General features: G+C 59.2%; 1 protein-coding gene and 1 long non-coding RNA gene across 2 annotated transcripts; one reads left to right on the top strand and one right to left on the bottom strand.

Moving 5' to 3' along the window:
• Positions 1 to 430: 430 nt before the first annotated feature.
• Positions 431 to 15,380, bottom strand: RFLNA (refilin A). The gene is made up of 3 exons (XM_036080772.2): positions 15,079 to 15,380; positions 3,558 to 3,667; positions 431 to 1,886 (listed from the first exon to the last, which is right to left on the bottom strand). Exons 1-3 carry the CDS (start codon positions 15,283 to 15,285, stop codon positions 1,556 to 1,558), a joined length of 648 nt encoding a protein of 215 aa, XP_035936665.1. The 5' UTR covers positions 15,286 to 15,380; the 3' UTR covers positions 431 to 1,555.
• Positions 11,782 to 22,822, top strand: LOC118528400 (uncharacterized). The gene is made up of 3 exons (XR_013443555.1): positions 11,782 to 12,886; positions 21,542 to 21,685; positions 22,145 to 22,822. It is a non-coding gene; the product is annotated as an uncharacterized LOC118528400 (long non-coding RNA).
• Positions 22,823 to 25,275: the final 2,453 nt, after the last annotated feature.

Below are 25,275 nucleotides of genomic sequence, written 5' to 3'. Positions count from 1 at the left end.
GGGTTGGGACAACCTTCTCTGCAGAGGCAGCTGGGGCCCTTCTCGGGGGAGGGGTTGGGGGTATCAGTGCAGGGGGCTGAGATGCTGGGCACAAAGCATTTGGGTACCAAAAAAATGCAGATTCCCAGGATCCTTTGGAACCACCCCCAGACCCGAATCCGATGGTGGGGCCTGGGTCTCTGCATTTATTCACCAGCTCTTGGGTGAAGCCGTGCCCACGGGGGCTAAGGGGATGGGGTACAGGTTCTGAGCCTTCCGAGCACCTCCCTGTTCCCTGTGAGCAGAGGAGAGGCTGAGGGGAGGCGGGGTTCCCTGAAGCTAAGCCTGGGTGGGAAGAAGAGGGATGGTCACAGAGTACAGGGGCCTATGAAAACCTGTCCCCCCATCCCATGGGATCTGAGGGGCTCAGAAACACAGAAGGGGTAGCCTCTTTGGGTTTGCACATTTTATTAAGATGATCAGTCAGGTTCTTAAGTTATTTGTTAATCAGACTGTGGAGAGAACATGCACTGTCTGTGTAGGTCTATAAAAATATATCAGGCACTCTGCCTCTCTTGGACGTGAGCTCGGAGCTGCTTCTCTCACCCCCACTGTGGGGGGTGACCAAGGGAGTGGCGGGGCAGCCCCCTACCCGCCGGGTCCATTCAGGCCACACTGGGGGCTCCTGGGGCACCAGACCGTGGTCCCTAGGCCCTGGCGCGTCCCGGCATCACACGCCAGGTGAGCCCTGCGGCCCGTGTGGCATCACCACGCGCAGAAACCCCCATAGTATCTCTTTAAGCCGACAGCTGAGCCCGGACCCTCACGCAGGTGACGGCGGACGTTCCGAGAGCTTCGACGCCTCCCCTTGGCACCTGGCACGGAGGCTCCGGGCTGAGAGTCTTGCTCCGGCTGGGGTCGCGCGGACAGAGGTTGGCAGGGATGCCCTGGGGGCGAGGCTCCGGCCGCAGAGCTCCCAGGCCTCCATTTAGGCGGGCTGTGCCCTCAATCTGCGTCCCTGGGGGCACAGGACACGGGAGCCGCTCGGGCAAGGTCTTTACCAGCACGAGCCCTGGCTTCAGCAGCTGGCCTGTGCCCAGCCTCCCGGCTCAACGGCCCCCCGGTCGCTCAGCCCGGGCCACTCGCCGAGCCACGCGCTGGTGAAGGGCCCACTTTGGAGACAGCTCTTCCCAGGAGTGTGGGTGTCTGGGGTGGCACCCCCCCTCCCTGGCCCACGGCCTGGGAGCCAGGCCGGCAGCCCCGGACAGACGGGGTGGCCGGGGGTCTGGAGGGGCTGCAGCAGCCCTCCGGCCAAGGCTGCTCTGGGCTCCACGGGCGCGCCTCCGACGCCCGGCTTCCCTCTCCGGCCAGGAGCCTGGGGCGGGCCACCACCCACCGCATCTGCAGAGCGCCATGCCCGCGCCGCCTCACCCGATCCCGAGCTAATAAAATGGAGTCCGCCACACTGCGACGGGCCTCCCCCACCTCCCTCCTGCCCCGGCTCCAGGCTGAGCCGCGGAGTCCGTCCTTGGGCGCCCCCAGTCCAAGGTCACTGGTGGGGGGCGGCCCCGCCCCGTCAGAGCGCCGCCGCGGGCCCCAGGAGGCGGGGGTGCCCGCACAGCTGCAGGTGCACGCTGGAGGTGAACCAGCGGCGGGACCGGCCCAGGCTGCAGTGCAGGGTGGTCCGGAAAGTGCTCCTGGCGTGCTTGGGGAAGATGATGGTGGTGCTGCGGAAGTGCAGGGCCCGGGGCCGCGGCTCCAGCCTCAGCTGGCTGCGGTAGTTGCGCCACGTGCAGTTGGGCGCCGCCACGATCGTCTCGCTGTAGGCCGTGACCGTGGGCACGGGCGCGTAGAAGACGTTGTCCCGGAAGTGCTTCTCCGAGGCGTACTTGACCTCCGAGTTGCAGCTGGGGAGGGCGGGGGGGGGGCGGGGAGGCAGGGTGAGCCCGGGATGGGGGCCGCCCGCTGCCCCCGCACCCCGTGCCGTCTGGGGGGCGGGGCTCCGTGAACGCGGGCAGGGCACCACCGAACAGAACGGCCTGGCTCTCCCAAGGTGTCAGGGCCAAACGGCAGAGGGAGTGTGCCCGCTTGCTGGACACTGAAGAGGTGGGACTCGACGCGGCCCGTGGCTCGGGCGGATCCTGAGTCGGGCTAGAAATCTGCCGTGAAAGGACATGTGGGGGCAGCGGACGAAATCTGTGCCGTGGGGATGCGGGGGGGGGTGTCACTACACGAGAGGATGTATGTGCCCGCTCTCGGGAGGGGCGCCAGAGTATTAGGGGCTAGAGGTCGGGATGCCACCAACTGCCTGTCTCCAATGGTTCAGACAAAAGTTTCGTTTACGAAGAAGGCGAGCGTGCAGATGTTCAAGCAAACAGGACAAAATGTAAAGAAGCAGTGAATCTGTTTAACAGGGACGCGGGGCTTCCTTGTGCTCTCCCTGACGCTTTGCTCTAAGTTTGAAATTATACCAAAATAAGTTTCCCCAAAAAGTAGCTTCGACACCCCCATGTGCGTGACCCCCTTACGAGCGAGCAGCTGCTCAGTGGCCCAGAGCTCTGCTTCCAGACTCCAAAAAGCAAACTGCAGGCAAAAGCCCCGGGAGGGTGGGGATTGTACCTGCCTCGTCCCCCATCGCAGCCCCACAGACGGTCAGCTCGGGAAGGGGATCGGAAGGCCCGAGAGTCAAGCTCTTGTGCACCCATGTGGGGGCGGCTGGTCGTCTTAGTCCACATTTAAATAACGGGGTCTCTTTGGGAAGAACGAACGGTCAAGCGGATGCGTCTGTCTCCTGGGACCACGTCCTGAGCTGGGGGGTGGGGGGGACAGCCGGTCTCCCTGGCCGGCCCAGGTTGACGTGGACAGATCTATGCCCGAGGATCCTGTGGATATCTGGGCAAGACCCGTGGCCCCTGGACTCCACCTTCGGGAATCCTGATCCCCAGAAGCCCTCCAAGGAGGGCAAACCAATGCAGGAAATCTCCTGGTGGGGTCACCTTAGCCCAGAAGTCCAGATGCACCTAAGCTGTCCCACACGCGGGAGCGCACCTGATACGGGTGCGGTCAAGGACTCCTCAGTGGATAAAGGAGACACGACAGTCCCAGGAACCCAGAGCAACTCTGTATTCACATGACACCTGCCAAGCCCTGAGCAGAAAAGGGGGTCCCCAGCTGCCTGTGCGGGGCTGGGTCACGGATACCGAAACATCTGGCAGGACCGGAGGAGGGAGGGAGCTACGTGAGGTGTGTGAGGGCTGATCATTGTGCAAACTTTCTGGAAGGTTGGATTAAAATAAAATCAGCCAGATTTGGGAAGAAGGGCAGGGGGGAAATGGCCCGGTGCAGACCCGGAGCACAGGAGAGAGACAGAGAAGGTCCCCTTGGGTCAGCGTCTCTTAGAATCAGTTCATCGCTGGCCAAGCCTCGGTTTTTCCTCCTCAGGGAGCAGCAACCAGAGGGCTGCCCGGGGGATGGGGCGGGGGGGAGAGCCTGCTGGGCCCACAGCCTGGCCCCCCTTCCCCATGGGGCGTCGGGACCAGCGCCTGCCGCACCCCCACCCGCCCTGCAGCCCCACTCACCGGATCTCGTGTGTGGGCTCTGGGTGCACCTCAATGCTCTCCCCAAAGAACACAGGCAGCATCCGGGGCCTCATCTCAAGCGCTGGGGAGTTCGGGGGGCGGGCAGGGGGCTGTAAGGAGAGCCACAGACATGGGGTTACATGGCCCTTCGGCCCTGTGGCCCCAGCTCCCCACAGGGCACAAGAGGGCCGCCCCACATCCTTCCAGCCCTGGCTTGGTCTGGAAGCCTGCTTCGTGGGGTCCATCAAGAAGCACCCCCCCAGCACAGCCCCCTGAGCTCTCGGCTCCCCACCCACCAGCCTGCCCCCCAGTTCCCAGGCTGTGGTAATGGCCTCTTCCTGCAACCCCCAGCCCCCAGCACGCCCCGGGAGCCGGCTCAGAGCCCTGGAGCCCTGGGACCCCGAGCTCAAGGCCCCCCAGGCTGCCCCCGTGGTGACGCAGGTAGTCGGGAGCCCTGCGGGGGGCTGAGACCACCTTGGCTCCTGACCTTGCCTGGTGCCGCCCGAGGCTGAGGGCACGCCTGGGTCTCAGGCCAGCCAAGAGGGCCCCCGCTCCGGGAGGAGGGACACACGGCACAAACGTCCTCAGGAGGTGGGGACGCCTGAGCCGGGCAAGGACCGGGAGCCGCTCCGTCTGAGCCCTGCCTCCTGTCTCACCTCCAGGGTGGCTACCAGCCCATCGGCCGCGAGCGCCCGCGCTCTGCCTTTGCTCGTGGGGCGGGAACCCACCCCCAGGCCCCGGGGGCGAGGGGCACGTGGCACCGCCGGGCCCAGGGTCTCGCGCCGGGGTGAGGTCCCCCATCGCTGACCTCTTCGCCAGCCTGAGACCCTCGGTTCCTCGGGAAGGCAGATGGCCCGGGTCTCAACGTCACGGTCAAGCCACGACGAACGCCGAGTGAGAGCCAGAAAGACACCTCTGCTTTCAGTACAGCACGGCCTGGGGATGTTTGTGACGCAGGGTCACCTCGCGTCACTAGCCGGTCTGACAGCAGGTGTCCCATGCGGGGCCACCCCCCAGCCGGCCTCTGCTGTGACTCCACGTGCCCTCAGCGAGCGCTCAATGAGCTCAGGGGACTGGCGGTGGGCCTCCCATCCCGTTCATTTACGGAGCCCCTGTGTGCTCCCCTGGCATCCAGACTGCGCTTGCTGCCTGAATCCTCCGCTGGTCTTCACAGGACCCCTCAAGGCCTAAAATTCCAACTGCAGTGAGGGCTGTAGTCACTGGGCTGGTGCTGGGGCGGGCTGTGGGGGGACTGACCGTTGGGGAATCCTGGAGGGCTTCCCTGTGGAAGTGACCCTTGAGGTGTGACCTGAAGGGTGGAGTGGAGTGAACTCTGGCCCCACAGGTCACGGGGCCTGCACTTTCACGTTTCCTGGAACACCACCCAATCAGGCCCCTGAGGGGTCACCTCAGCCCCAGACAGCACCCCGACCCCAGCCCTGCCTCCCCTGCTCCACCAGCTGAGACCACTGCCCACTCCTCAGCTCCTTCCATGTCCACTTGCCACCCGCACTCCCAACGCCCTTCGTCTTCGGAACGGACTCCTCTTCCTTTCTCCTTCAACACCGTCCTGTCCCCGAAGTCTGGGGTTGCCTGTAAACCACGCTCCTACATCTTACCATCTAGAGGAAGTTTTTCCACGCGTCTCCTGCAGCCCCCACCTCTGGGGACGCTGCTCTCGGGCTGCCCTGTCTGGGCCGGTAGCCGCTAGCTGCACGGGCTGATCGCAGTGTAACCTGAGTACCACTGAACAAATGACAAATTCCAGTCGTCCCGGCTGCACTTGAAGGGCTCAGCAGCCGCGTGAAGTCGTGGTTTCTGTACCATCGGTGCGGATCTAGAACATTCCCACTACCGCACGAAGTTCTCTTGGACAATACTGTTCTAAAGGATATTCATTCTACCCAGTTTTCTGGAGGGTCCTAAGACGCAAGCGCAAGAGCTCAGCCTCCAGGCCAGCCCCCACCCCCCGGATCGGACAAGATGAGGAATCATACGCAGCCCAAGACCTGACTGTTCATCGACCTGAGATTTCCTGGACCTGTCCCCTCCCCACCCAGGTCCTCCTGGTCCTCACCGGGATGAGGATAAATCCCAGCAGCCCATGCTTTTTGAGCTCTGACGGCACCAGGCACTCTCCACGCATTCACTCATTCGACCGGAGAGAGCTGCTATTAGCTCCCCCATTTTATAGATGCTGAAACAGAGGCCCAGAGCGACCAAGTAACTTGCCTGAGGCCACACAGCTAGGAAGAGGCAAAACTAGGATTTGAACCCTAGGGTCTGGTCCCAGAGTCCATGCCCTCAACTCCTACTCCTCAGCTGCCTCTCGCACGCGTGGGACTGGCCTCTGCCCACGTATCCCTCACGCCCTCGGCCACACCGCCGCTGCCTCTGTGCCTCGGCTCATGCTGCTTCCTGCACCGGGAACGTCCTTCTGGTTCCTTCTCCCCTGGTCCGGTGCTGCGACCCCTTTGTGTGTCTGTGACCCCCAGACCAGGAGCTCCATAACGTTCAGGACCTGATGGGCTGTCTAACCCAGGGCTGGGCACCTCACGGCCCCTGCACTGTTGAGAGGCGAGAACTCTCACGTGCAAAGACGCCCCCACTGACTCGGTAGCCCAGGGCCGGGCCCAAGCCTGTCTGGGGTCAGCCTACAGACAGAATCGCCGGCAGCCCCTCCCCAGCCGAGCACAGCGTTCCCCAGAACAAGAGCCAAGGGCCACAGGGAGAAAGGATCGGAGGCTTGGAGAAGGAGGAGGAGGTCCCCCAAAGCCCCCAGTAGCTGTCCTCAAGGTGGCCCCACATCTCGCTGGCATTTACAGAGTGGCCCACAAAGGGCCAACTGCTGTCTCCTTCCTGGGCGCAGCAGGTGGAATAATGCCCCAAAGATGTGCGTGCCCTAATCTCCGGGACTGTGATGTGGTTAGGTTAGGGATCTTGAGATGGGGAGGGGACCCTGGGCTAGCCGGCGGCCTGGCGCGATCGCTCGCAGGCGTCCTTATCCGAGGGAGGCAGGGGGTTGCGGTCAGATTGAAGACACTGCCCTGCTGCCTTAGGATGGGGGAAGGGGCCACTAGCCAAGGGATGCGGGCAGCCTCTAGAAGGTGAAAAAGACAAGGCATGATTGTCCCCTCGACCTTCCACAAAGGAACGCAGTCTTCAAAACCCTTGATTTTAGCCTGCAAGACCCACTTCAGACTTCTGACTTTTGGAGCTGTAAGATAATAAATACGTGCTGCTTTAAGCCACCATGGGGCGGTCTGTTCCAGCAGCACTAGGAAGCCATCCGTGCCCTGGAGGACTCGGGGTGGGAAGCCCCCCTCTGGCCAGCAGCCTCCTGGCCTCCGGGGTGGGTGACAGGCCACAGAGCCTGCAAATGTGTGGGGCAGGGCCTGGCACAGAGCAAGCCCTGTATACAACCTGGCTTGTAGCAGGAGGCCTCCTTTCTGTGAAGGTCCAAGGGAGGGGAGGCCTCCCTGGAGAGCAGCGAAGCCACATAGCCCACACCCTTGTGAGCTTTGAGACAACACTTCCAGAAGCAAGCACACACTTTCAGGAGACTGAATTTAAAGGGGTAGGAGGACAGTGACAAGATTGAAGCACTTCTGGCAGCTTCCATGGCTCATCTGGTTACACCAACTGACCCCACCTATAAAACTCCATGATTTGATGTTTATCAAAATAATGCTCTCTCCCCAAAGGCATTATCTAAAGCGTGGCATTTCCCCAAAGGTGTACAAGTGTTTGCAGAGCACCTAATGTTTGCAGAGCACCTAATGTTTGCCAAGCACCTACTGTTTGCTGAGCACCTGCTGTGGGCTGAACACCTACTGTGTGCCAGACCCTGTGTGGGTGGGATGAGGCACAGTGCCTCCCAGGGCGCCTCTTGTTCAAGAGGGCATGACATTGGCTATAGAAGAAAACAGAATGATGCAGGCATGTGAGGGGACTAAGGTTTCTGGAGATGTTTCTTCTGTCCAGATCGGTGGAACGGCTGGAGAGAGAGAGAGGAAGCCTGATGCTGGTTTTCATCACCCCACCCTGCTCTCCCCGCCCCTCCCGAAAGAATAACTGCCAAGCTAGGGAGCAGGGAGGACGGCTTTGAGGGAGAGCCTTCCGTGCTGTTGCAGAGCCGAGCGGCACAGTCCCCTGGGGTTGACCCAGGATAAAGAAACTGCCAGACCTTCTGGCACCTCCCCGAGCGCCCATGGGAGCAGCCGCATCCCGGCTGGACCTCGCTCCCTGACTGGCTACCGGGAGAGGAGACAAGACTCACTTCACAGGCTGGGCTGGGAAGCTGGAGCTCTGGGCACCGTTTTCCAAAGGGCCCCAGTGGAAAAACATCTAAAATCTACCCAAACTGGAAGTGCTGTGCGAGAGATATGGGAAGCCAGCAAAAACCCAGACGCAGGCCGGCGTCCAGCGGGCCTGGGTGGCGAGACAGCTCCGGAAGTCACCGCCAAGGGCCCAGGACAGCCCTGCGGGGCTCCAGGGACAGGCGCAGGGGGAAGGCGGCGGCGGCTGCGCGGTGCTCGGCCTCCCTGGCAGCCACGGGCCCGTCCGGAAGCTCAGAGCTGAGTCTTTCGGGATGCAGGGTTATTTTAACATCAAAATGGTAGTGCCAGCCCCATGGAACCCAGCCAGCCTGGAGAGCGGGCAAGGGAAGCACCTCTCACAGCCAAGAAAGCACAGCACTGGCCCTGGAAGGACTTTCCAACCGCCCTGGAACAGGAGCTCCTCCAAGACTGGGTCACGTTCTGGTGGGGGTCACCAGGCTGGGGGCCGCCGGAGCGGGGGCGGGGGCCCGAATGCCCCTGCACCTGCTCCGCCGGCCACGGGCCTACCTGGAGCAGAGACAGCCCCCGGACAGCCCACCGCCCTCACCCAGCCACCCAGACTGCCCCCCTCCCCGATGCCCGGATTCTTGTTCCGTCCTGAAGAGAACACGCCGGCAGCCGCCCAGCCACCTATATGATAAGGTCGTGCCGTTCGTGAGACCTACCCCGCGGGACTGGCCAGTGACCTAGGGGGATTTGGATCCCCTTGCAGCTCTGGGAAGCAGGGGCAGGGGAGGAACGAGCGAGTCCCACGCACAGACGAGCGGAGACCACCCCCAGGCCCTCTGCACCCCAGATGGAGGCTCCCAGCTGGGAGGGCCCTGTTATAGTCTGGGGGAGCAGGCCGGCTCTCTGGTCTCCTGGGCAGGCTGGGGGTGAGGTGGGGGGCCCAGGGCGGGCCCCAGAGGGAGCGGGGTCCGGAGGCCCCACCTGCCTCGGCCTGTGATTCATGGGCCTTCCCAGGAGCCGCCGGGTGAGGATAAATAGGCGCTGGCTGGAAGTACAAACACACAGGGGTGCTTCGGAGCCCCCCCTCCTGGCGGCCGAACCAGGCACGGCCCACAGGACGGCAAAGGAAGGTAACTGCTCTGTTGTGAGAGTTCCGTGTCTCGGGGTGACAGCCCAGCCTGCCCAGGGGTCCCAGCCTGGCCGCCAGGGACACGGAGGGACAGCCCAGTGGTGTCTGTGCCCACCCCAGGGGACGCACAGCGGCCGTGAGCTCTCCGTTCCGGCAGGGAGCAACCAGCCCCAACCACGGAGGGCGTGTGACAGGAGGGGGGTCCAGAGCCCCCTGCTGCTCCTGCAGAAAGAGAGAGACCGCTAGGGAGACGCCCCCTCCACTGACTCGGCGGAGAGGTGTCCTCACCAAAGCCACGTGGAACCTCTGCAACGGCTAGAATGGCCTTTCCTCCAGGACACTGACCTTGGCAGCCGGCGACGGCTTTTGCGGCTATCCAAATTAAAGTGGATTATCTTCGGTGTGCATTTGGGATTTGTTGACTGTGACCTTCACCCATGAGGAAAGTGATCCAAGAAGGAGACATTCAAGAGTTCCCACTCTTCGTACGATAGGGCCTGGGGCCATGGGACAAATCCCAGAGCAGTGGGGAGGGGGTTCCTTAGGCTCACTGTCCTCCCCCAACATGGCACCACCGTGGAGCTGAACAGGCCTGGCGGGGGGAGCCCAGGAGTCCCCGCACGGAGTCTCCCTGGAGAGCCACAAAGCGTCACGGGCCCAGCACTCACCCCACAGGCCCGAGGTCTGACACCCAAAGCAGGAAAACTAAGCAAACACCAACATTAGCTTGGAGGCAGGGCTCAAGGACCAGCCTGCTCCTTGTGACAGGCGGCCAGATAGACCCAAGCCAGCAGGACGGTGGGTGGCAGGTTGGCCTGGGAAATAGGGTCTTTGCAAATATGAGGTCCTACTGGGTACGAGTGGGCCCTACATCCACTGACTGGTGTCCTTATGAGCGGGTAAACTGTGGGACACATGCAGGGAAGACGGCCACACGAGGATGGGGCAGAGACTGACCCCAAGGATTGCCAGCCACCCCCAGAAGCCAGAACAGACACACGGGATAGATTCCCCCCCCCGGAGCCTTTGGAGGGAGCATGGCCCTCCTGAGGCCTTGACTTCAGACTCCTGGCTCCAGAACTGAGAAGGCATGTCTGTTGTTCTAAGCCCCCATTTCGTGACTTGGCTGCACAGCCCCAGGGAGCTCGGGCGGGCACCCGCGAGGTCCTGCCGGCCAGTGAAGGCCGGTTTTCCCAGGAAGGTGGTTCCTGCTCGCTGGCCCCGCTCCAGAGCACCTGGGAGGGGGCGGGCCTCTTTGTCTCCCTTCTACTCGAAAGATACAACTGGAGCTTCTCAGACAGGTGAGCCCACCACCAAGACTTTGCTGGAGGCCAATTCATCCAGGGTCAAGCACACAAGGGCTGAATGGAGGCGCCAGTGTTTCTGGCTCTTCTCCCGTCCCTCCTCCCAACCTCCCTTTCTGCAAACGGGCTCCTCCCACCTTGGCCTGACGCACCTGGCTCTCTTCCACCTGAGCTCGCTCAGACACCTTCACTAGTCAGGGACACACCGATGAGCCTGCCAGGGGGCCATGGGGACTGACCTGTCTCCTCAGTCTGCCTGTCCATTCATCCATCCACCTGTCCATTTGTCTATCCACCCATTTGTCCATCCACCCATCTGTCCATTCATCCATCTGTCCATCCATCCATTGGTCCATTCATACATATCTATCCATCCGTCCATCTACCCATCTGTCCATTTATGCATGCATTCATTCCTCTTTCCATCCTTCCATCCTTCCCAACTCTGGGCACTAACTCCCGAAATCCCTACCTCCCTCTGTGATCCTTGGTATCACCCTCACGGTCCAGAAACAGGACTGAGAAAATCCAGGACTCCTGGCGGGGAGGGGGAGCGGCGACAGCCCAGCTCCCAGGAGGCGGCCGTGACCATGGGTGTTCTCAAAGGGCTGGGCAGCCCCGGGAAATTTCCCAGGATGGGGCACAGACCTCTCACTCCCCACCGCTGGTTCTCCCTACACCGGGCCCACATGGCTCCTCCCAGAATCCGGGTCCAGGGAAGGAGCACCTCATCCTTAGGGAAATTCTCAGGTGTGCTGCTCACAAGCCCATTCAACATAGAAACAGTCCCGGGAGCCCGGATGGGGTGACAGAAGCCATGTGTGACGGAGCCCAGGCCACCGGCTACGGACAGAGCCCCGGGCAAGAGAACCCCATCTCCACATCTGAGTGGGTTCCAGCCCAGACCGTCACCCCCGCAGACTCCAGATCTGCCCACATCTCCCCCCCCCCAAGTGGTGGCTATTCTCTCAGACACGTGCCGAGAGAGCACGGCCTGAGACCCCCGGTGCTGTCTGTGGCCTCCCTGAGGGCCTAAGACGGGGCTGGCCTAAGTTCCCCGAACTGTCCCTGTTAGCGGTCTCTGCTGCACACACCGCTCTCCCTCACAGGCAGCCTGTCCCTCTCCCCACAGCGTCCCTCCGTCCCCACAGCTCGGCCGGGCAGGCCCGGGAGGCGGGAGGGCGGACATCGGGGGTCTGCTCGACCTCGAGCGGGCGGTCCCGGCCCCGGAGCTCGCAGGCGGCGCGGATGGATGGCGCGAGTCTTGCTCACGCTGTGTCCCTCACCTGGCCTGGTTCGTTTGTGGGCGGAGTGCAGCTGACAGGCGAGCCCTCCTGGCCCACGGGCAGCCTTGGCTGTCCCTCTGTCCTGCAGGGGAGCAGGGCGCCCGCGTGGGGCCAGTCCCGCACGGACCCCATTCCTCACGGCACCTCTCTCAGTCAAGTCTGACTTGAGTCTCTAACTCGAGGGGCTGTGGGGGCTCAGGATGCCTTTTGAAAGATAAAAATAAAATAGTCACAAGTACATGTTTAAAAGACCAAAGGGAATTTTACTTTCTGGCCTCAGCTTGGCCCACAAGTCCCCGCTCTGGCCTCTGTCGGCCTCCTCTCGGCTCCTCGAACACACCTATCTTGCTCCCACCTCAGGACCTTTGCACTTGCCGTCCTCTTGGACTGTCACACACTTTAGTCCTAGAGCCATCACGTCCATGCCCTCACTTCGTCCTGGTTTCTGTTAACCACCACTTTCCCTACCACCCCAGCTATGGCACCGCATCCTTACCCAACCTTTTAAGAACACTTCTCAAGCCACCCGGTATGGTGTCCCATTTAAGTTGGTGACCTCTGTCTCCCCCACTAGAACACCAGTTCCATGAGGGCGGGGACCCTGCACATCTTGTTCAGTGCTATGTGGCCCACCGTCCAAAACAGTGCACAGCGCACAGTAGGTGCTCAGTAAGTACTGGTGGGATGAATGACTGGTTCCGACCTCGTCATTTGACTTGGGAATCACCAGGAACATGACTCTCTTTGCTCCAACGAGTGAGCAAGGAAAACCCACGGTGAAGGCGGGGTGGGGAGGCGCGTTCACACCCAGCCTGGCCCCGGGGCCTCTGCCCGCTTGGGCGGAGGCAGCCTTGCCGCCAGCCAGACACCCAGCGTCAATGGGCCATTGTGCAGACCATGAGTGAGCCTCTTGACACAAAGCGAGGGGTGGGGAACGGGACCTCGGTGATGAAATGAAGCGTGAGCAAATTTAACATTCGTGTCCAGCATACTGAGCAGGGGGACAAGCTGGCGAGGACCTCACCAGCTAGGGACTGGGGACAGCACTCGCAGCTCGCGCCCCTGGCTGGGGTAGCAGCGCCGGGAACTGGGTGTCAGAACAGCCCGTGCAAACCAGGCTGACACCCAGATCCATATGGTCTGGCGCATGGCACCAAAGGGGACGCCAGAGGAAACCGGGTCCCACAGGCCACCACCCTCCGCTTGGGCATTTGACACCATTGGCTCCAAGATGTGGGACGGGTTTCTGTCCGTCTCCCCAGAGACGTGCGAGATGGGCGGCGGATAACCTGCCTAAGTCTGCACCTGGAAAGCATGCTGGGTGAGTCAGCAGTGAGCAGGGTGCTGTTAAACGTCGGGAGTTCACCAGGAGGTGGGGTGCCCTGTGGGTTAGGTGGGCGGGGCCCCAGCTGCAGGCCCAGGGGCCGAGAAGAAGTTGCCCGTGGCAACCATTTCCTCTCTTTTTATTAAAAGCAGCATCTCAAAACCCCATAGGTTCCCAGGCATTTTGTTTTTGGATTGAAAAAAATAATAATAAACCCACACAAGGTAGTTAATTAGCTACAGAGTGAAAGGCAGGATAATAGAAAGTTTAAGCATAAAGACTCAGGATCCATATTCCCTGGGTTCCATCCCAGCAAGGCCACTTACCAACAACAGAGTGACCTTGGGTAAGTCGCTAACCCCTGCTTCACTTGGCCCTCTGGAAAATGGGGTAATAAGGGTGCTTACTTCATTGGGATATCGTGGAAAGCAAATGAGCCGATGTACGTCAAGGGGTTAGGAGAGTTTCTGGCCTGGGGGAAGGGCTATCTAAACGCCCCAGAGAATCACCTGGGCGGAAATAGCCCCAGGTTTTGCCTTCAAGCCAAATTAAAAGATCAGGGACAGCACAGTTCCGTACCTGGCAGCTAGTTAGCAAGGAAGGGGAAAAAAAAATAAAATCAACCAGAACAGCCAAGACAAGGAAGCCAGGCACACAGTTCTTATGGCTGCCCCTGGCTGGCCTGGCTGGCCTGGCTGGCAGAGAAAGCTTCCAGAAAACCCTCTTTAAGGAGGACTCTGGGTCATCCAAAGACTAAAGGGGAAGGAACTGGCTCCTTGTCCCTTTCTAAGTCCTGTCCCGTTGGACATCGGATTTACTCCCCACATGCACAGCGCAAATACCCCCAAGCAGCCGTGCCAAGTCCGAGCCCCTCTTGCAGGAAAGCTGGTGCATTCACACCGCAGGATTGATTCTCCTGCAAACCGCCTCTGTCACCCCTACGAGTCCTCAATGCCCCCCCCCACCCCCAGCCCAGTGCTCAAATTCCCCGTGTGATTTTGGTCTAAGATAATAGTTCCCAAACTGGGCTGCACATCAGATCATCTAGGGAGGTTTTAAAAATCCTGGCGCTCAGGTCACAGTCTTTACCAACAAAACGTGGATGTCTGCTGGGAGGTGGGCATGGGTACTGTTCAAAGAAATCTCTGAGAGATGCCAAGGCCCAGGCAAGTTTGGGACTCACCGGACTGAGGAGCAAGGGAGGCCCAAGTGAAATTCATGTCGTGAGGCTTGAAGCAAGGCAAGCGTTCCTCCTGCTGTTGGGAGGATTTTCAGCTGGGGGGAGGCATTTTGTGCCCCGTGAGGTGCCGGGTGAGCATCGCTGGGCCCCAGGAAAGCGGAGTCGGGCTGGAGCTGGGCCAGCACATACACTTGGCAGAAAAGATGTTAAGACGTGCAGAGAGCAGGCAAGAATGGGGGGGGGGGGAGGAATGCCACTGGGATCGCTAGCGACCTCCCAATTTCATCTTGTCATTTCTCAAGTCAGGAAGGTGCTGGATCCCACCCACTTTGCTTCGGCCGGCCTGGGGCCACTCTGGCTCGGTCCAGCCGCCAAGCTGGGTGCCCACCCAAATCCACCTGAAGGCCCCACTAAGTTCGGGGGGCAGAGAAAACTGTTGAGTCTCCTGCCCTGGGGTTCCAGCCTCCCCCAGGCACGCCTCAGCTCCACGTCAACATCCCTCAACATCCAGAGAAGGAAGGGTTACTGTCTGGGTTTGCTTTTTTTTTGTTTTTAAAAAAAAGGCTTTCAGGCTGGTAGCCCTGGGAATAGTAAACAGGGACCCGGGTCAGGAGCAGAAGGGCCCTGGCTACGGATGTCACCAACATGCTCCGACCTGGGGTTCAAGCCCACCCAGCCGGGAGCCAACTTCTTTGGGAATTCCGGGCGTGTTCCCTCACCCCCTAGCCCTTCAGGGCTGACAGCAAGACGGATCGCTCCGCAGACAGGCCCACCGCCAGGGAGAGGTCTCCGGGGCCAGGGGTCAGGCCGGACCACCTCCAGCTCCGGGCCCGGGCCCGCCCGCGGAGCGCCGCTGTCACCGGGCCCCCTTCTGGACTCGGGCCGGGGGTGCGGGGGGGTGGGGAACCCCGTCCCGGCTTCCGAGGCACCGCGTCTGGGGGCGCGGCGAGAGCGGCCCCTCGCCCCTGGCTGGTCCCGACCCGGGTTCTGAGCGAAGGCGCGCGCTTACCGCTCTGGCCTCGCCGGGGCCGGGGGGCTCCGAGGTGGCGCCGGCGCCCCCCGCGCGGGCGTCGAGGATGCCGGGCGCCAGCGAGTAGAAGGGCGGGCTGGGGCTGGGGCTGGGGGGCAGCCCGGAGTCGGGGCTGTCCAGCAAGCCCTCCCGGCTCTTCTCCTTGAGGCTCTCCTCCATGCCCTGCAGATGCAGGTGGCCCACCATGTCTGGGGGGCGCGGGGCGCGGGCCCCCGGCTCCTCGGGGGGGGCTCCTCCACCGCGCTCCGGGGCCCGGGCCGGGCGGCGGGCCGAGGACTGCGCGCCCGGGACCCGCGGGCAGAGCCGAGCGGCGGCGCGTCAGGCCCGGCGTCCCCCCCCGGCCCCCCGCGCCCCGGCTCCCCGGCTCCCCGCCGCCACCCGGCCGCTCGGTGCGCGCCCCCGCCCGCCCCGCCGCGCGCCCGCCTGGCCTCGCCTCCGCGCTCCGTCGCCGGCCCTCTCCGCACCTTCCCGGCCCGCGCCTCCTTTTCTAGGCGCCTCCTCCTCCCCCCTCCCCCCTCCTCCTCCCCCCTCCCCCCTCCTCCCCCCCTCCTCCCCCCTCCTCCCCCCTCCTTCTCCTCCCCCCTCCTCCCCCCTCCTTCTCCTGCCCCCCCTCCCCGGCCCACCCCGCCCGGCCTGCGCGGTGGGCACCCGCCCCGGTCCGGCCTCCGCCCGCCCTCCCGCCGCCGCGCCCAGGGACGGCACCGCCAGCCGGCCGGGCCGAGCAGGCTTCCCGTGCGCCCCCGGGACGCGCCCCAGGGCTCGGGGGTCCCCGAGGCACCCCGAGTGCTGGCGGTGGTAATGTTGGATGTGGCCACCCGAGGTTTTCTCCATCTCGCTGAAGTCAGAATGCAGGAATCTTTAGAAACCTCTATTTAGGGAGATCTGGGACTTAGGAGGGAGGGGAAACCAGATGCCTGAGGGCCCCCCCCCCACCGGGGCTTCACGACCTGCTCTTGAGCGGCTCTCTTTCCAGACAGAATGCCCACCCTTAGTGTAGGTCCTAAAGGGCCCGCTGCCTGCCCTGGGTACCTGGGTCTCCATGATCTGATTATCTGGTTACTCACAGCCACCTGGGTCTTCCGGGTGGAAATGGGGCTGGGGGCAAGTAGGGGAGGTGAGAAACCCTTCCTGGAATCTTGTACACATCTGTCCGTTTCCACATTTCCTCCTAGCAGGTTCTTTCTCATTAACAAGGGTCTTGGTCCCACCTCTTTTCCTTCCTCCCAAGGGCGAGGGGCACTTGTTTCCTTTTCTTCAGGTGACCAGGACTCAGCTCTTTGTGGCTGCAGCTCTCATCCAGCCACCCACTCACACAGACACCCCACACCAGGCTTCCAGCCTGCCATCCTGAAAGCAGAGCACCCAGGCTGCCCACAAATTGCTTTGAAAAGGGCAGGAATGGGAGGGAGGCTGGAGGGAGGAGAGGAGAGAAGGAAGGTGTGGACAGATGTCTCGGCTCTTCCTCTTCCTTAAAGCATGCTCATCAGGTCAAGACTGATCAGGGCCCCACTGTGCCCTGAGCTCTGGGGAGGATAGCCTGGCCCTGGGGCACCGTGTTTGGGGAGGGGGTGGTGAACACACCAGGGAGCAAAGGGGGTGAGTTCAGTGGAGGAAATTCATAAAGCACTGCAAGCAAGTAGAATCAGGGGACAGGACGGTTTATGGCTCTGGTGTTCAGGGAAGGCGGCTCTGAGGTGACATTTTTTTTTTTTTTTTTTTAAAGATTTTATTTATTTATTTGAGAGAGAGAGCACATGAGAGGGGGGAGGGTCAGAGGGAGGAGCAGACTCCCTGCAGAGCAGGGAGCCCGATGCGGGACTCGATCCCGGGACTCCAGGATCATGACCTGAGCCGAAGGCAGTTGCTTAACCAACTGAGCCACCCAGGCGCCCCTGAGGTGACATTTTTAAGATGAGACCTTGACCATCGAGCAGTGAGCTGGAGACAGAATTTACTTGCAGGTGGGGGAGACAGCAAGGACACCAGTGTCGGAGCCCCACCCCCTGCAGCTAGAGAACATGAGGTGCTTTCCAGAAGGGCCGGGTGGTAGCTTCCTAAGAGTGCTGGGAAACACAGAGGGACCTGTTATCAGGTGAATGTACAACCCATTTCCATATCAGCCAGGAAGAACATGGGGAGTCTGCTGCCCAAACAGACTTAACCAAAGGTTTGAATATCTGGAACATTCTGGAGGAAAAAAAAAAACCAAAACAGAACTGACTCCATTTGCTTCAAATCTTATAGGCAAGACAGGCCTTCCATGGGCCACTTGACCAGAAGTGGGTGTGAGGGGGACTGCTGTGATCTCACAGAGCCAAAGTGGGAGGCTGTGCTTCCCAGAACATGAACACATTAAGATTCACCTTCTCCCCAAACGCCCAGTCGCTGCCATGGCTTGGCCGCCCTGGAGAGAAGTCTTTGACAAACAGCCGATGACTTCTGATCGCAGGGAAGTGAATAGGGACACCCAGGCAGCAGCGTGTCCCAGGCCCCGCGGGGAGTTAGGGCGAAGGCACGTGGGCTAGGTTGCACAATGGAAGGGTCATCCTGACTTCATTTAAAATGTTGAGATTTTGCTCACCTTGAATTTTCTGTGTCCATTTTTACCGTCAACATGACCTTCAGAAGTAAAATCATATTTGTCGTGATTTCCAAATGTGTCCCCACATTTGGGACATTCCCATAAATTTTGTGTTGTTGGCAAGTGCCTCGCTCCCCTCACCCTGATCCTGCCCCCCTTGCGCCATTCACACTTACCAGGAGTAAACTTGATGACGATGCCCAGTTAGGTTCTGGAAGTTTCCCTGCACCCACACACAGCTTCCCCTGAAATGGACTCCCTTGTGTGGAATAATGTTGGAGATGTGTATACATCTAGGGGCAGGAAAAACTTGCCCACACTCCAAATGTCAAACACCCAGTTAGTGGCCCACACAAGTGACCCCAGTGACCATGACCTCTGACCTCATCGAATCCACTGCTGAAGGCTGGGGGCTGCCCATCCACGGAAAGCCTGTACTATAGAAGCTTCTATTTCTCACAGTGCCAGATGGTCTGCAAATGTCAAAGAGGGGAGGAAAGGCCAAAATTTCCATAAGTTAGCTTGAGCCAGGGGCCAGTGGGTGGGTGGTTGGCTCTGTTGGCCAGTCTTGAGAGGAAAAGGGGCTTGAACATTTCCTCTGTGACGGGAAGCCAGAGGAACAAGAAGGGGTGGTCTTTCAAGATCTGGGCCCAGGGCTGCGGGCCGAGACAGGGACTGCAGGAGGCGAGATCGGGTTTGTAGAGACGGGTGTGTGATGCTAAGGGATTTGGACTTTATCTGCCAGGAGATCAGGAATCTGCAGAGGTTTTCAAGCAGGTTTTAGAAATGATCTGATCAAAATTGTTTCTAAAGTTAGATCAAAGATAGGAGAGGAGAGAGAGAGAGAGAGATTGGATATTTAATAGAAAAAAGTAGATATTTAATAAAAAGAGGTATTGGGGTACACTATAAGGGGTCCTAAGTGTGTGTTCCATGCTAGAGAAAATGGCAGGCCCCCATACTGCACACTTTTGCAGTGGGACACATTCATCCAGGAGCTTGTGAAGTCACCTGCTTTTAAGAGCACATGGTCAGGTGATTGCCAGCTCTGGGGACTCACCAGCATCCCGACATCCCAGCCTCAGGGGGACGTCCCCACGCCGCTTTGTGAGAGGGAAGCTCAATGCTCCGAGAAATGCCAGAGGATTAAGGGGAAGGGCACGCAGGAATAAAGGCTTTTTCATGGAGAGCCCTTAGCCGCTTGTTCCGAGCAGCTTGGGAGAACATTCATAAAAGTAGGGCTGTGCATTCATGGACCGTTTACAAAGGCCTCTGCACACGCATTGTCTTGCACTTGAACCCCGCAATCTACCCTGACACCCAAGATGGATGTGGAGTCCTTCTATTTTAAAATAAAGCAGATCCAGCCAGGGAGGCTCAGAGAGGTTAAGTGACTTGCCAGAGGTCACACAGCTGTTAAGGAGAAAGCCCGACCGGAGGCTGGGAGGATGGATGTGGGGAAAGCTTTTGGTGGGACCCAAAGTATCATGAAACAGTGAGGCAGGAGGACTGAGTTTCTAATGCCTGATGATGAGGCAGGTCTGTGACCTGCAGAGACCGTTCCGAAGCAAGCAAGCCCATCTAGGGGATCATGCCAAAGACCCCAAAGGCCCAGGCTGGGTTGAAAGCAAAGATCCTACTCAGGTGACATGGTGCTTGTTTACAGATCCTTCCTGCTCTTGCCAACTGCCCTGGAAGCGCCTTGAGGGCAGGGCTGTGTACTCGTGTCTCCTGGGGTACGAGCAAGTCTAAGGAATTAATAGCCACCCACCCGGGAGGGTCCTCGTCCCCCACACAGCAGTGCCTGGGGAGCTGCCGGCTGGTTGGTTTCATCAGACTTGTCTATAGCTGCCGTGATCCGGAAAGACCGGCAGAATGCGGAGAGCTGCCTCACCTTCAGAGATGGCAAGAGGGAAGCTCAGAGAGGGTAACGTCTCACCTAAACTCACACAGCAGGGCCTGGCCTTAACTCTAACACTTCCCAGCTGTGTGCTTTGGGCAATTTGCGATGCCCTCTCTGTGCCTCCGTGGCCGCTCCATAAAGCGGGGTTTAAATAAAGAGATTGAATGAGGAGGGAATATCCTGGGATTAAATAGAACTGGCGTAGGCTGCTAGGCTGGGCCAGGCTGGGGCCGCGCCCTCGGCAAGATGCTGATTCTCCGGGCTTTGTGGCCCTTGCTCTCAATCAGGGCATCTCCTCGCCTGATTAAAGTAACCAAGCTAGTCAGTAGATGAAGTCTACACACGTGTGCGCACCAGCACGCGCATACACAACACGGGTTTATACACAAACACACGCGCACACAGACTCGTACACACGTGTATGTGCATATGTATTTTTCTTTTTCCTTAGGAGGAGAACAGAAGCGGGTAGCATGGGAGGGAAATCTTTATCTTCTCTCTGGAGAGCGCATAGATTTTGTCTTCCTTTAGGGAATGCAGGCCGGCAGTAATCACATTCTTTAGCATTCGAAAGGAGCCTCGGGGAGACTCTCAGTGGAGTTCAAAGGGGCCGAGAAAGGAGGGCAGACGTTGCTTTTTCATCATAAGCTCCTGACAGCTCCTAGTTGAACTGTTCCTAAGAGCCAGTACTCCAGGGAAATACGTTTTACGTTCAAGGCCCAATGCTGCACGACCGCGACTTTGGGACCCTGCGTCCTTGGCAGGGCCCGGTCTGGGGCCTGGCCCGCGGATGCCCCTCCCCGCCCAGCCGAACGAGAATCAGATTGTCCCCAGCACCCTCGCTCTGTCCCCCGCATGAGCCACAGCCGTCCCTGCCCCGGGACACAGCTTCCATAATGACTCACGGCTTCATTTTTAGCTCGCGTCCTCCCCGAGCCCGGGCTCTGTCTTTGCTGGGCCGCTGCCTGTCTGGGGGGTCAGGGCCTGTGTCTGGCCTCACCGTCCCCGGGCCCGAGCCCACGGTGGGCAGGGACCGGCGTCCATCCCTGAGACTGGCTCTCGCCCACCTGCCCACCCACCTGCCCACCTAATGGAGGGACACGGGGACAGAACGGATCCACGGTGCATCTGTAAGTGGGAGCATGTCCTTCTGCTGACATCTGAGTGTGTGTGTGTCTGGAACAAACTCAGGATTCCCCATGCTTTGAGCGAAATAATGAAAACTCTGCCGCCAACTTCCCGGCTTGGAATTCTTGCTGCTCCTCCCCGGTCCGTTCCAGAAGAGGGCCGGCCGCCTCCTGTCACAGCCGCATGCAGGGGAGTCCACAGCTGAAACGGGGCTGCTAGCTCGCTGGTTCACACCTTCGGGGTTTAAGGAGTTTTAGCTGAAAAGGCCTTTTCTTGCCAGCTTCTCCGAAGCTTGAGTCAACAAAAAACCTATTCATGTCCTCAGAGCACTTAATTAAGGCAGGGCAGGGATAAAATCAGTGACCGAGCGAGCGTAGGCAAAATGCGGTCCTTAACGTCAGGTGAGCCCGTTGCATGTTCCTGGGGAAGCCAGGTCCCCCTAATTTTGGTTTTATAAAGTTGAAAGAGTAATATCATGAAGACCCAAGCTCCCTCACCTCCACGCATCATGGGTTGCCATGGTGACACATCTGGCCTCCTTCGATGTCTCTCCCGTGTGCACGTGCGTCTGCGTGATCCCTATGCGTTATCTGCTTTTCTGAACCCTTGAAAACTTAGTGGCAGACATCGTGACCCTTAACCCCCAATACTTAAGTGGCATCTTTAAGAACAAAGACGATCTCCTACGTAAACACAATAGTGTGACCACACCAAAGGAATTTAACACTGGGGCAAAAGTATTATATGACCTGTATTTTATATAACCCCCTCCTCCCTGATTATCCCAATAAGGCCCCTGAAAGCTGCTTTCTTTTTCAATCCATGGGAAGACAACTCTGCACGGTGCTCTTGTGTCTCTGCACGTCTTTCCAGGAGAGGCCCCGGCTGCCCTCTGTCTGGACCGTCATGTCAAGGATGTTTGTATGGAGAACAGCCTCAAAAGGTTGAGATAGTGTGTTCCCCCAAAGCAAAGGGTAAGTGTGCTCACGGTCCAGTAGAAGAAAGATAACATCTGGGCACCTGGGTGGCTCAGTTGGTTAAGCGTCTGCCTTTGGCTCAGGTCATGATCCCGGGGTCCTGGGACCCAGCCCCGCGTGGTGGGTGGGGGAGGGTCCCTGCTCAGCAGGGAGCCTGCTTCTCCCTCTCCCTCTGCCCCCTCCCTGCTTGTGCTCTCTCTCTCAAATAAATAAATAAAATCTTAAAAAAAAAAAAGTCCCACAATCCGCATTTGTCTGATGGCTTCCTTGAGATTAGACTTAAGATAAACACTTATCCAAGAATTTTACAGGGTTGATGTTGAGACGTCCTCAGCAAGAGGGATGTCACGTCAGCTTGTCTCAGGATTGACCCCACTAACATCTTGTCACCTGGTTGAGGTGCCGTCCGCCACGTGACTTCGTCGTAAAGTTCTCTTGCCCTTTGTAACTTATCAGGAACCTGTGGGGAGATGCTGTGAGACCACGGAATAGCCTGTTCCCTGACGAGCCTTAACCGCTGCGAACCCCGGTGGACCCATTTGCCGAGGGCACTATGCTGGGCCACGGCCCCGATCCTGTGATGACGATGACGTTTACCTCCTGCAGAGCCTGACATCGTTTCCACCCGGCGGCCCTCGGCGGAAAGAGTCTGCTGAGCCCCGTGAGTGGTGGGCGATGGGGGCGGAAGGTGAATCCACGAGTCGCCTCCCGTAAGCCCCCTTTGACACATTCATCTCTCTACACCACTTTTGTTACAGTTTATCAAACGTTTAGGGGTTGAGGTTCTCTTGCTCTTAAGCTGCACTTAAATGCGAACATCTTCAGGACTTGACCCAGCAGATTAACGTCTGCGGAAGCCGCCCTTCTGCGCGTCCCCCGCTCGGCACATCGGCACAAGGCGACATGTTCGGGGTCTTCCGAATGTGGGACACCACCCAAACGGGCTCCAAATTACTTCCTCTGACTAGTAACCGTGATGCCACGTAAGTTGGTGAGCCTGTCTACCCGAATCCCTAACGACAAAACATCACTGCTTGATTGAGAAGGTTTGGGGGATGAAAAAGTTGTTATAGCGAAAAATAAGGAGTCCTCCCAAAAGTGCCTTGGCTTTTCAAGAGGCATCATGGCAGACGCTCGGTTAGTCCAACAGTCCTTTTGAGCTCCGTCTGAATAAAGAGGCAGACAGGGCATCTGTGCACATTAAAAATAACCCAAGACTCTGTCTAGCTTGGTCAGAGCCCAGGCGAGACCAGAGTGGCTGTGAGGCGTGCAGAGGAGAGAGCAGGCCGCTCCCCAGCTCCTGCCAAAGCCCGAAGGGAGGGAGCCCAGCAACAGGGGCCCACGGTCCCCTCACAGGCGCCCCCGGGGTGAGCACATCACAGAGCGGGGCAAACAAATACGTCTCTATTCCTTCCTCAAGGAAGACACAAGTCTGGGCAGATACTCTGGTTGTGTGGTTTTCAGCAGAAAGTGAAGACAAAGGGCATCGAGTGGGAAGCAAAGGAAAGGCTCCCGCTCCTGGCGCGATGCTGGGGGCTTCGGGGAGGGCAGACACCGCGCACCAGACTCCAGTAAGGGCATGGCTCGCGGGAGGCGAGGGCTCAGCAGTGCTGGCCGTGCGGTGCCGAGATGCCAAGGGAAAGGGAGAGGGGCTTCCTGACATCCCTTCAAGCTGCAGTTATTAACCTAGCACCTACTGTATGCCATTGGGGATACAGCCACGGACAAGTCAAACTTGGCCCCCGTTCTTATGGTGTTTCCAATCTGGGAGGGGGGGGAGAAAATAATTAAATAATTTCGGAGAATTATAATACTATACAAATAAAATGGGATGACGGGATGGAGAGTAACCAGGACTGCTTTAGATGGAGGCGGGGGCCGGGAGCGTCAAGGAAGCTGGTGACAAGGGGGCTAGCTCTGAGGAGAGCCTGGCAGAGGACACGGAAGGTGCAAAGGCCCTGAGGCTGCCACGAACTCAAGGTGTGCTTTATAAGGGGAAGCACGTAAAGAGAGGCACGGAGAACAGAATGGGGAACATAGAGACAGGAGGACGGGGCGAGGGCTGTGAAAGTGGGTGAGGCCAGTCGTGAAGGACTGGAGGAACGGGGACAGGACAGGAGGACCACTGTGCCGTGCGCGCATGGAGGAGGAAGGGAGATGGGCGTACGTGCAGAGCGGCCCCGTTGCCTTTGCTCCTGAGGGATTCCGACTTGTCTCTACGTGCCGGACCTGCCATCTTTGCTGGCGTTGTGTGTGTGTGGCTGTTATTTCCCCGACCGGATTATAAACTTCTCAAGGGCAGAGCGCACACCACCTTCTTTTTCTTCTTTCCGCACAGCACCTTGCACAGGGCTCTGTCCACGGTGGGCTCGTTAACTATCGTTTGAACGAACGGATGGATGGACAACAGGTGGGTGGATGGATGGATGGATTCTCCAACTAACATGTGTCTCTCTGCAATTAGCCTTGTTCCTAGTTAGCTCAGGTTGGATCCATGTTTTGCACATGCCGCGTGAGCCACAGAGGTGAGCACGCACACTCACTTAACTCCAAAAACATTTCTGACCCTCGGGCTTTCCTAAAGCAAGGATCAGCAGCTTTGCTCTCCTGCCCTGTAGGGGGACGCATGGTGCCTTACATAGACACGCCAACCCAGAGACGAACGGGACCCGGGAGGTGGTGTCGGAAAGAGGAGGAGAAAGAGCAGGGAAGCGTGGCGAGCTGGCTAGCGGGGGACACGGGGCGTGGAAACAGCGGGGGACACTGAGTTTCCAGGCTTCTGGGCACTTGGGGGCGGCCGTGTGATTGAGCTCTGACCCCTGGCATGCGGCTGGGGTCGACGCGCACCCCTCTGGAGCCTGGCCCACGGAAGCTTCTCTCAATCCCTCCTCCATCCCTGGCTGAAGGGGGAGGACTCCAAAGATGTCAAGGAGGATGGAGCCCCCGGCTGCAGGCCCCCGAACCACTGTGTGGACGACCACCCAGCCACCGAGACGGGAGGTGGGGTGTGGGCCGCCACTCGAGCTGCTTACCCTCCAGTAAGAAGAGGAGGGGAGGGAAGGTGAGAAGTAGGGGCTCTTCCTTTATACAGCAGACTCCAGAGGAAGGACACCTCAGCTCACTGGAGTCTCGGTGCCAACTTCTGGGACACAGGACAGGGATGTGAAATAATCCTCTCTGGGACCCCAGCCTGGTGGACACTCGCAGGAAGGGAAGGGCAGAAAGGGGGCAGGGACCAGAGCCAGGGCACCCGACGCAAAGCCATTGATGTGGGGTCAAAAATTCCATATTTTATTATTATTATTTTTAAGATTTTATTTATTTATTTGAGAGAGAGAGTGTGCACAAGCAGGGGGACCAGCAGAAGGAGAAGCAGGCTTCCTTCGGAGCAGGGAGCCTGATGCGGGGCTCGATCCCAGGACCTCGGGATCATGACCTGAGCCGAAGGCAGACGCCCAACCGACTGAGCCCCCCAGGTGCCCTCGAAATTCCGTATTTTAAAAAATGAACGGATTAAAAAAAAGGAGAGAGAGGTTTGATGGGAACTTCATCTTGAAAAATAAATCAAAAGTGGTAAAAATCCAAAA

The sequence above is a fragment of the Halichoerus grypus genome, chromosome 13 (assembly GCF_964656455.1).
Source record: "Halichoerus grypus chromosome 13, mHalGry1.hap1.1, whole genome shotgun sequence".
Classification (NCBI taxonomy): Eukaryota; Metazoa; Chordata; class Mammalia; order Carnivora; family Phocidae; genus Halichoerus; species Halichoerus grypus.
Note: the sequence above shows the minus strand (reverse complement) of the source record. Positions and strands in the feature narration are given on the sequence as shown.

Coding starts and splice junctions, on each gene's coding strand:
- RFLNA (XM_036080772.2), bottom strand. CDS start 15,285: ATGGTGGGCCACCTGCATCTGCAGGGCATGGAGGAGAGCCTCAAGGAG. Junction 3,668..15,078: donor GCCCCGGCGAGGCCAGAGCG/GTAAGCGCGCGC, acceptor CTCTCCTTACAG/CCCCCTGCCCGCCCCCCGAA. Junction 1,887..3,557: donor GAGCCCACACACGAGATCCG/GTGAGTGGGGCT, acceptor CGCCCTCCCCAG/CTGCAACTCGGAGGTCAAGT.